Consider the following 11,124-nt stretch of genomic DNA (forward strand, 5'->3'; position numbering starts at 1 on the left):
CCTCACTTCATGATGCACAGTGGAAGCTAGCATAGGTCAGGCAGCCTTTTAGTAACTCCCTGCTTTGATACATGTCCAGTGTGGGGAATGGATTTCTATAAACTCAGTCCTGCAGCTAACCTCCAGGCAGCTGTCTGTAGGGCAGCGGGGCAGGAAGGGAGGTTGGGGCATTTTCTGGGCCTTCTCAGAGGAAGTCATTTGTTGAGGATGAAGTGATGCTACTGCACACCAGCTCTTTCTGCTCCAGTATCTGTTCTACAGTGAGCCCAGCAGCCCTCTCCCACACAGGGCTTGTCCTGGCCCTCTTCCTTATTCCTATGTGGCCGCAGCAGAGATGACTGCCCATCCCAGATTTCCTGCCAGGTGCCACATCCTGCAGTACCAGAGGCCCCAGAATAGTGGTTCTCCCAAAGCGTCTCCTACTTGATCGTGCTAAAGATGCTTCCGTAGAATTTGGATCTCACAGGGACAGAAACACACCTTCTTTCCCCCATGAAATATATACCAATTTTAAAACATCCTGTCATTTTAGGCATTATTTAAGAAGTCTTAAAATTTCAAACATTATCATCAGATGTCAGTTTTATTGCCAAACACTTGGTAAACGAGGTATTTCCTTCTCCTCCCTGCCAGCCACAGACTACTGCACCTTCCTGGGGGCCCATGATTACACAGACCCTTACTTTAGAATGACTGGGGAACTGGGCACAGCCAGGGATACAGACAACCATGCAGGGCCACTATCCAAGCCTGTTGTCTTGTGATACCACCTGGCTGAAGTTCAGCCTACCCCATTCCTTCCCTTACCACCCTCCCAAGTTCAGAATAACAGTAGCCACAAGTTGAGTGCTATTTGCCCGGAACTGTGCTGCTTTCCAAGGATGAGCTCATTTATCAGTTCCGTACCAAGGAAAATTTATTGTCCTCATTTTACAGATAACAAGAGGGGCATGTGAAACAGTAGGTAATAATTTGAATAAATCAAGACACTTGCTCCTTTGCCAAATGCTTTGCCTTGAAAGTATGGTAACTACATGGATGGGATTTTCAGAACTTTGTAGCTCCTAGCATACTGTCATATTATGTTTCAAATATTAACATTTTGGTTTTGAAATTCCATTTCCTAGTCAGTCTCTCACACTAAGTAGGACGAAGAAGTGTAATGGCAGCATGAAAAACCTTTGTCACCCAGATAGCTCAATGATGGGACTTGAGAAATATGGACACCATGCCAGGGCATATAGGCCAGAGCCCGAATTGGCCTTGGGACTGCAGGTAGGTGGAATGAACGGACCCTCACCAAAGGACAGTTCAATATTTTCCAGAGCTTACCCTTCCATGGGAGAATAAGATGGCTATAGGTTCCCTCCTCCACAAGAATTCTGGTGCTGGGATCAGTAGAAGTGTGTGCATGTGTGGGCATGCACGTGCACACACTCAAATACAGTAGATATTTCTCATCTTTCTGACAGTTCTATGAATTGTGCAAGTGTCTGACCCAAAAACATGTCATCAATACTGTACTAGTATAGAGGGAGAAAGGCATGAACACTTCAAAATGGCACCTAATTTAAAAATCGCTTTGGACTAGGTTGTTGTGCTCATGTGGGACATGACAATACTTGATGAAGCACACTGAAGACAAGATTACCAGTGTTCCTCAAAAAGACACCACCCTCCCTTTCTATATCCTAACATCTGCTACTAACTTCACTCTCTGTCCCAGACCTGACCTGTGTGAAGCCAAAGCAGCACCCGGGGCAGTATGAGGGGGTGTGTGGGAGAGGCACGGGGCTGGGAGGAGGTGCATGTGGACAGTGCATCAGAGCTCTGGGACAGAGCACGTACAGGAGCAGAGAAGAGGCTCTTCTGCTAAGCACGCGATCAGGTGTAATACTGTAGGGGCTGCATTTGACACCAAATGCCAAATGTGTCACATATAAGACCCCAAACAACATTTCTTGAACTATGAGTTATCTTCTGAGTCCCTGAAAGTCCCTATCAGCCTGTGTCAAGAAATACCAAGTTTCCTTATGTTCCCCTGACAAATGTGTCCAGGGTGGAGATGCAGTCATTCGCTGAAGAAAAGGCAAGTCTCTATGGCAACCTATGCTTCACCTCCATCACCTGGAAGTCTTAAGACGTGGAGTATTCTGGTTCACTAAACTTTCTCATTGATTTAGTATTGAATAGAAATCTCTTTTCATTGGGACGTTAAAACTGGAAATGTTTCTGAAATGTTGAGTTTCTTGGCTCATCAATAACGGTTGAATGAGGGAGCTGATCCCATTTTGGTGATCTGGGACTGGTTCTCTAGGTCCGTGATCATTATTTATGCTGCCTCTATTAAAGACTACACAGATCAATGCCCTTGAAGGTGATTAACCTCCCTCTTTTTTACTATAAAGTTGATTAAGTACATGACCTTTTGAATTTGACCTGATTAATCAAGGTTCCTCTAAGGGAAAGAGAACAACAATGACTTAGATGCTGGTTAGTTGGCAGATGGAGTGTCCTTAGGAAACTGAAAATGCTTGAACTTAGTGCTTAAGGGATCATCAGGTCTGCTTGTGAACAGATACCAGGGTGGTAAGGTAGTTAAGCCCAATGGGGAAATAAAGGTGTCTGCTCATGACGTTGCAGCATAAATGGTTCCCAAGGTCAATGATCAGAAAGACTGTCTCTTCAGCAACAGGAGTGGTGCCTGACACATAGCAGATACTCACTCAATACAAATTTGTTGAATGAAGGGAGACCTGTGCACTCGATCTATTTTGTACAGGTTTACCTTGGTCACCGTTCATTTGTCCATCACCCACCCACTGTCTCTCTCCATCCAGTATTTATGTGCTTACCCCACATGAGAGGCTAAACCATGGGCTACGGGTGAATTAATGGTAAGCAAGGTATAGTCCCTTATAAAGAGTCAGTCACCCTGTGTTTCCATGGACTTTTTAAAGGCAGGGGAATAAGTAGTGGGTGTTACAGAATGGCAGGAACACAAGCTGCATGACATATGCCTTTTAACACACAGACTCTTACTGCTCCCATTGAAGACTCACAGTCTGTGTGCTTCTGAAAGGAAATTTCCACCTTCCTGTTCAGACGTGGTTTAAGTATTGGTCACTGCCTGTGCAAGATACTGGGCTAGCTTCCTGGGTAATTCCATGTGAAACAATGTCCTGCTTGTTTCCTTAGGAATGAACCAAACTAAAGCTGCTTCCAACACTTTCCATTCCTCCTCGCCTTTCTTCACAGGATGTTCCAAGAGGGCAGATGCGAAGGTCTTGGGCCATTTCAAGGCTACAATTCCCTGGGTGAGAAGAACTTCCAGCATGGTGCTCTGAGGCAAATTCTGGGCACTTGTTAGAATGTTCACATCAGGAGAAGCCAGCCGTTGTTCACCATCATCTCCACCACCCTTCCACCTCCAATGTTCTCTTGCTGTATTTCAGAATAAGAAACACTTCTCCCTTCCGGCATCATGTCAAAGAGAAGAATATAAATAAAGGGCCCAACAAAGAACCCTGGAAATTGCTCCTCCTCAAAGTGCAACATGACTACTTATCCTGGAATACAAAGATGGGTCTATACTCTAGAGGATGGTCTGAAATTTTGAAGAACCATTCTTTCCTAAGTTAGAATTCTGTGTTTGCTTTAACTCTACTTGGCTGTATGTTTTTGTTTTTGTAATCCAAAAGTTTTTTTTCCCCCCATTACACAGTGCTTTTCTCTAAGTACAATACTTTTATTTGGAGACATTCAGATCTGGGCTGTTGCATCACATGTGCCACTACGATCTGCAATGTACTTTTCAAGACCATTCCTTTTTGCTCTAGGTCATAACCGTACAATACACTCTCCAGGCATAGTACAGTCAGATGACCCTCTTTCTTTAGTGACTGCACCTGCAGTTCCAAAGTCATAGCCCTGAGAGCACCACTTTCTGACTCACCCTCGTTTGTGTGAGAAAGGGCAGAGATCATGATCCCCTTGGCCATGACACCAAGGCACAGAGAGGTGATCTACCTTTCAGTGTCTTATCAAAAAACCAGATTGTGTCCTTCTCATACAAATGTACCTACTTAGGAAGTAAGTAGTTTTAGGTAGAACTTCCTGTTAAGGTTTCAAAAGGCCTCTAGCAAATCAGGAACCACAAGGTATTAACAAGTTATCACATTAACATTTTAGTTGAATGCCCCTGATTCACATACAATGACAATTATTACAGCTCACTGACATCCTGGTTACCGACAAGAATAATATTTGAGGGAAAAATTCACCCACTCAAGAAATAAACCTTGGCACACCTCCTCTCCTGATTTCATAACATTTTAAGTATAACACCTAAGCACTGCTTCCTTCTACACAATACTCCTGTACCTATTGGCACATGATTGGGGGTTGGGGGGTCTGATGAAGTGGGTGTATGTTTGTAATACCAGACATTTTAGGGACAATTCTGTTCCAGCACAATATACATGAAATATGCCTAACATAGCAGTTTTCTACCCTGATTCTTTTTTTTTTTTTTTTTGGTAACTTTTATTTCCTGATCCTGATGTAAAAAGTAATGTTTTATTTCCCACCTTCCCTGATGAAGGCAGAGTCAGCGGGTGGGTATTGCTGGGGGCTGATTTTGGCTTCATGGAAAGGAAGCATTCTAGGGTTAAAGTTGCTTGAAGACAACTGAATAGGACTTTCTGAACCAGGAAGTGGCCTGGTCTTACAAATATTTTCCCCTAGAGACTAAATGACCATGTATGTTCGAGATGCACTGCTCCTTCCAGTGCAAGGAATCCATATTCCCAGAAACAAACTAAGTCATCAGCAGCCCTCCTGCCTCCCAACTCCAGGTCAAGAAAGGCACAAAGAAGACCAACAAATAATACTGAGGTGGCGCTTTGGATGCAGGAGACCTTGAGGTACCAGGAAAAGAGTACTGACAGCTCATCTGGCCAATGGGGAAGGTGAGGCACAGAGAGACCAATTAAATACTCTCAGTTCTAGGTGAGAGGGAATTTAAAGGGGAAGAGGAGGACAAGATATACTGCCAGCAATAGTGAGCACAACTCTCAACAGCAGAGGCAATTACAGCTCTTCAGCCACCACAGTCAATTAATTGCTGTCAGAGCCATTGTGATGATTCCTTCACAGAGGGAACCCCATAGTCCAAACTCCCTGGCACCCACCCTTGGGACTGCATTCAGGGCTGGAGATTTAGGCAGGATTGGCCTGGGCAGGCACATAAGGAAGCTCTGCTTCTTCAGGCATGGCTGCTGTCTGTGAGGTGTGAGCTCCACATTGGGAGGTGGGCATCAGACACCACCTTCCCTGAAACTACCCTGCAAGAACGCTTCACCGGGTGGAACACTGCTGCCTAAGGCACCCGCCTCCGTCAGGGGCTGGGACTGCCCCTAAAACTAAACAGCATTACCAAATCAATGAATTTTTGTGTGTGTGTGTGTGCCACTTGGGAGAATAGGAAAGAGAAAAAAGACATAAATTGATCATTATTTGCAGATGATTGTCTAACTAGAAAACCTAGGGGGATTGATTTAAAAAAAAAACTATCAGGACTAAGACCAGAATTTGCTCAAGTGGCCTATTAAAAGTCAAGCATACAAAAATCGATTTTTTAGGTCACTTGGGTGTGGCCTTACACCTTAGAAGCACTGTGCTTTTTTTGTGGGGCCTCCAAGCTTTACGAAACTTGCCATATTTTAAAAGATGGAAGTGAGCCAGGGAGATGCCCCCTCAGCTGCAGTAAGGGCAGTGGTCTCAGGCACCAATATGTGAAAGGCGCCTGGGGTGACTGCTGCAATCACCCCTGCACCCTCTCCTAGGGAAGCCCTCCCACCAGTCCTGACCCAGCCCCTGTCTCCCAGCTCTTTTCTATTCCAACTCAAAAGACACACAGGGAACTTGGCAAAAGCTGGTGCGGGAGCCACCATGGGTGGATATGGTCAAAGATTGTGCTATGTCATTTCCATACGAAGTCAGTTTTTATAAACAAAGGCGGCGAACTGGAAGGTCTGGCGTCTTGGTCCTCTTATTGCCTCATGGTTCAGAACCTTCAAGAGGTGCTCTTGCTGAGCCCCAACTCGGGCCTCCCTCGGCATGATCAGAGTTGCCAAGGGAGGCCCTACAGGGATGAGCATGGCAGTCTGGCCCTCAAGGGGCGGCAGTCATTTGCGGTCTAGGCTGGCGTGCAGCTGAGCCTCCCGCACCATGCGGTCGAAGGAGCGCGTGTTGGTTTCCTCGCGCACCTTCTCGCGCACGTGGAAGGAAGCCCGCGCTGTGGAGCGGGCGCTCTCCAGCGCACTACGCCGCTCCCGCGACAGCTGCTCGCTGCGCTCCAGCTTGCGCCCGATGGCTTGCAGCAGCTCCCGCCGGCGGTAGTCTTCGTCCTTCTCCACCTTTTCCTTTTTGGCACGTTGGGCTCGCTCCTTCTCCAACCTACTCTGGCCCACTCGTCGCGCCTTCTGCTGCACCGCCTCCTCGGCCACTTGTGTCGCATGCTGCAGCCGCCTCTCCCCGGCCCGGGCCAGCGCCTCGAGGTGCGCCTGATGCTCGCGCTCTTTGCGCTCTGCCGTCTCCTTGGCCCGCCGGCCCTGCAGCTCCTCCCTCCTGGCCCGCTCCCGAAGCTCCCGGGTGCGCTGCTCCACCAAGTGCTCGTAGTTCTCCTGCGCGCGACCCATGCTGGCCTCCAGGGAGCTCCGCAGGCCTTCGCGCTCCTGAAGTTCCTGGCGGGCCCGGCCTTGAAGCAGCGCCTCGTGGCGCGCCTGCTCGGCCCGGGTCAGCTCCCGCTTCTCCCGCAGCAGCTGGCCCTCCTGCAGCTGCTTGGTACAAGCCGCGCGCTCGGCGCGCTCCCTACGGACCTGCTCGGCCTGCTCGCGCCCCTTCTTCAGACCCTCCTCCCGCTGCTTCAGGTTGTGCTCTTGCTGCAGCTTGCGCAGCCGTTCCTCTCGGGCCGCGCGCTCCGCCCGCTCCCGTCGCAGCAGGCTCTGGCGCTCTGCCAGCTCCCGCCGCCGCTCTTCGCTAAGTTCGCACTGCCTCTGCCGCCGCCGCGCAGCCTCGCGCTCCTCGCGGCCCCGGCGGCCGCGCCGCTCCTCCACCTGCGTAGCCCAGGCCCGACGACCCTGCTCCCGGGCACGCTGCTTCTCACGTTCCTCGCGCTCCCGCCGCTGCTCTGCGCGCACACGTTGCTGCTCCCATTGGCCGTGGGCCACTGCGCGCTGCTCCAGCAACAAGCGCTCCTCCTGGTGCCGCGCCAGCATCAGCGCCGCGATCTTACGATCGCGCTCTGGGACCCCACGCAGTCCCCGCTCGGCGCGCACTTGGCGCACGATGCGTTCCACGTGCTGAGTTGTCTGCGGTGAGTGGCTCAGATCGCCGAGGCTGAAGCTGCGGGCCGTGAGTGGCACTAGAGCCAAGGCAGACGGGCGGCCCAGAGGGTTGGGGGCGGAGGGTAACGACCCCGCTGGGCAGCTGCTCCGGGCTGAAGCCCGCGGCGGCCAGCGCAGCTCCCGCAGGCTCTCCCCGCTGTAGGATGATGATGACGCGCCGGACTCAGAACTGAGGGCGCCTTCTCGCCGGCGAGACAGTGAGTCTAGTGAGTGGCTCTTTCTACCCGTGCGCGAACTCGCAGGCGGAGGTTGGGGCCGGGCGGGGGATGGATTGGAGGATGCCTTGCGGGCCGCGCGCGGTGCCGGTGAGGCCGGGAGACTGGCGCTGCTGCAGCTACTGCTGCTGCCTGCACTGGGGGCCGCGGCCGCGGCGGTTGTGTGGCCCAACGGCGTGAAGAGGCGCCGCTTCTCCTCGCGCACGATGCGGTCGCGCTCAGCCCGGCACTGCTGCAGCTTTGCGCGCCGCTCAGCCTCGTAAGCCTCGTACAGGCCGGTGGCCACTCGCATGGAGCGGCCTGGGGCCTCGCGCACCAGGTCGGCCAGGGCCCGTGGCAGCAGCTCCACTGGTTTGACCGCGCAGCGGGCGCATGCCTCGAGCGAGCGAGGGCTGGTCAGTACGTAGCGGCTGCCCTCGGCCTCTGGACAGTCGAAGTTGAAGAGGTCGAGGTGCAGCAGCGGAGACTGCTCCCGCCGCCCACCTTCTGTTGCGCACGGGACTTCAGCCTTGCGGGGCACCGCTGCGGAACCAGAGGCTGAGGCCGAAGAGGCGGCGGGCTGCTGGGCTCCCTGGGCGTCAGGGGGCACGGACGCAGCGGCTCCGTTTCCTCCTGAGCCTCCAGGCTCGGCTTCCGCCTTCTCTTCTTCAGGTACGGGGTCCACCATGGCGGAAAAGTGTCCTCTTGTGGAGTCTCTGCGGATGACAAGGAAGGGACGTCGCAGGATACATTTGAAAGCAGTTCCTCTCTCCCCATTCATATCCACCCCGTCCCAACTTAATCCGCTTTGGATTTAGGCTCAGAAACCCGGTGGAACGTAAATCATAATGCGGATGCACTGAAAACCGAGGCAGCGGGGGCGGGAGTTTGGTACTGGTGCACAGAGAGCAGTCCCAATCTCCCCGAGCCCCGGCGTTCGGGCAGAGGCCATGGCCAAGCGCCCCAGGGGGCCTGGCCCGTTAGATGCATCCTTTGTGCTTCAAGTTAAGATGAAAAGATCGAGGTGCAGGCAGTAGCCGGCCAGGGAGGCGCTGGAGGATTCCCGGGAGGATTAGCCCATTTGTTTGTAGCTTAGGGGGGCAACGGGGATGCAGCTTTGCAAGAACAAAAAAGGAAGAGGCCTGTTCATCCCCCACAGTGCATTGCTGCGAGGACCCCATTTGCCTGGGAAAGAAGAAGTTATGGTTGATTGCTCCCTGCCAAAGGAGACCCAGGCATGGGGCCCAGGGGTGATGGAAGGGCTGAGAGAAATGCCTCAATCCGAAAAAGGCCTCACCGGGAGAGGTGATCGATCTTGCTACTGCCTCTTGGGTAGGGGTTGCTAGGGGCTGTGCCCGGCTCCTCCCTGACCCCCCTCCCGCGTTTGCCGGGGATGGAGAAGGCGCCGAGGTCCTCCCAGATGCACCCATCCCCTCCAAGTCTGATGTGCTAAAGGCACCATCCACCCAGTCTAGGCTCCGACACCTGCTCCGAGTCCCCGCATCGTATCCCAGCGAGGTGGATTCCTGGGGCTCAGTTAGCCCGGTGGTTCCCAGTCTATGGGCCGGCTCACTTACCGCACGTCCTGGGCTTGGGCCCCGCGCCGAGGGCTTTTGTTAGCTGCTCGCCACTCTCTCTTAAAACCTCTTCAGTCGCCGCGCCGGTGGGGTCGGGTTACTGCTGAATGCAGACGCGACAGGAGCCCCAGCTGCCACCGCAGCCACCGCCAGCGTCTCTCCATGGGGCCCGTACACGCTACCTACACGCGGGAGGGGGAGTGCGACAAGGTTTCTCTAAAATAACGCAGCTCCGCTCCCTTCCCTCTCACTGATTTCATAAAAAAGGAAGCTGTTCCATCGCTGCTGCATCTACCGCCGCCTCTCCAACCGTGAAAGTACCACTGGTCTTTCTATACCCCCGGCGCCTCCTGGTGGACACTCAAGGGTTTGGTTTGTTTCTTAGAGAGTGACAAAGAGAAACTTAAAATATATATACATATATAACATATACAAGTATATATAATATGTGTTATATAATAGTCCTTGAAATACTTTATCTGGGTAGAATGAAGGAATAGTTTGGTTTGTTTCTCAAGGGGCTAGTGATTAATGGGGTAGAAATATGGCTCCTAATCCAAACTATAATGTTATTTTTAAAGAAAAACTAAAAACATACAGATAGATTTGAGGCAGGCATAAGATTTGTGAATAGTGTTTAACGTAACATTTTAGGACTTCCTGGTTCAAGATAATACAAAGTAAAACCAGTTAGTGCCACTGACTGAGTATTATTTTGAGACACTTCCTCTGTACCTTTCCCCCCTCATTTTGAGTGATGGTGGCCATAGGAGACAGATGGGAGGAGTACTTGAGGGAGGGAATTGGAGAGTGGGTGGGATATAACATTAGAAAGCATGGTGCACCGTGCTGTTAATAACCTTGACATTACCAGGCAGTGAGCAGCAAAAGAAAGGCTTCAAGAAGGAAAATGACATGATTTGACTTCTATTTTAGCAATATAATTCTGCCAACAGTGGGGTGAGGGCTTTAAGAGGGCCAAAAGGAGGCAGAAAGCCCTGTTAGCTGGACACTGTGGTCACCCAAAGTAGGAATGATTGGGACCTGAATGGGAACACCAGTAGGTGCAGCCTCATGAGAGGTATACGTACAGATTTCTAAAATAGAATCAAGCAATACTCAAAGATAATTTGGCTCTGGGGTGTGAGGATCAGTTAAGGGTCAAGGACGACTTATAGGGGAAATGAGGTGGCTGGGTATACCACACACTGAGAGCGTGGATTCAAGGGGGAGGATCAGGTGGTTGGTTTGGAGTGCCCAGGAGGGATGGTTTTTTGGGGGGACCACTTGACTTGGAGGGTTTGCTGCTCAGCAGGTGACTGGGTAAGTTGTGTCAGAGGCCTGGACTGGAACTAGAGTTTAGGGCATTGTCACCATATATTTTTTTAAGTATATTTTATTGATTATGTTGTTACAGTAGTTCAATTTTTTTCCCCTTTGCTCCCATCTGCCCAGTATCCCCCTTCCCTCCAGCAATCCCACCCCCCTTAGTCCATGTCCATGGGTCATGCATATAAGTTCTCTGGCTTCACCCTTTCCTATATTATTCTTAACTTCCCCCTGTCTATTTTGTACCAACCAATTATGCTTCTTAATCCCTGCACCATTTCCCCATTTCTACCCCTTCCCCCCTCCCAGCTGATAACCCTCCAAATGATCCCCACATCTATGATTCTGTTCCTATTCTGGTTGGCTTAGTTGGATTGTTTTTATTTTTTAGATTCAGTTGTTGATAGTTGGGAGTTTGTTGTCATTTTAGTGTTCATAGTTTTGATCTTTTTATTAAATAAATCCCTTTGACATTTCATATAATAATGGCTTGGTGATGATGAACTCCTTTAGCTTTACCTTGTCTGGGAAGCACTTTATCTGCCCTTCCATTCTAAGTGATAGCTTTGCTGGATAGAGTAATCTTGGTTGTAGGTCCTTGCTTTTCATCATATT

At 50.9% G+C, this 11,124-nt stretch overlaps 1 protein-coding gene across 1 annotated transcript; it reads right to left on the reverse strand.

The window, feature by feature from the left end:
* Nucleotides 1-5,681: 5,681 nt before the first annotated feature.
* On the reverse strand, nt 5,682-8,291 carry CCDC177 (coiled-coil domain containing 177). The gene has a single exon (XM_090272084.1). The coding sequence runs from the start codon at nt 8,289-8,291 to the stop codon at nt 6,189-6,191; it is 2,103 nt and encodes a 700-aa protein (XP_090128210.1). The 3' UTR covers nt 5,682-6,188.
* Nucleotides 8,292-11,124: the final 2,833 nt, after the last annotated feature.

The sequence above is a fragment of the Furipterus horrens genome, unplaced genomic scaffold, assembly GCF_987537825.1.
Source record: "Furipterus horrens unplaced genomic scaffold, mFurHor1.1.pri manual_scaffold_3, whole genome shotgun sequence".
NCBI classification, from domain to species: domain Eukaryota; kingdom Metazoa; phylum Chordata; class Mammalia; order Chiroptera; family Furipteridae; genus Furipterus; species Furipterus horrens.

Excerpts from the sequence above, each read along its gene's own strand:
- CCDC177 (XM_090272084.1), bottom strand. The coding sequence starts at position 8,291 with ATGGTGGACCCCGTACCTGAAGAAGAGAAGGCGGAAGCCGAGCCTGGA.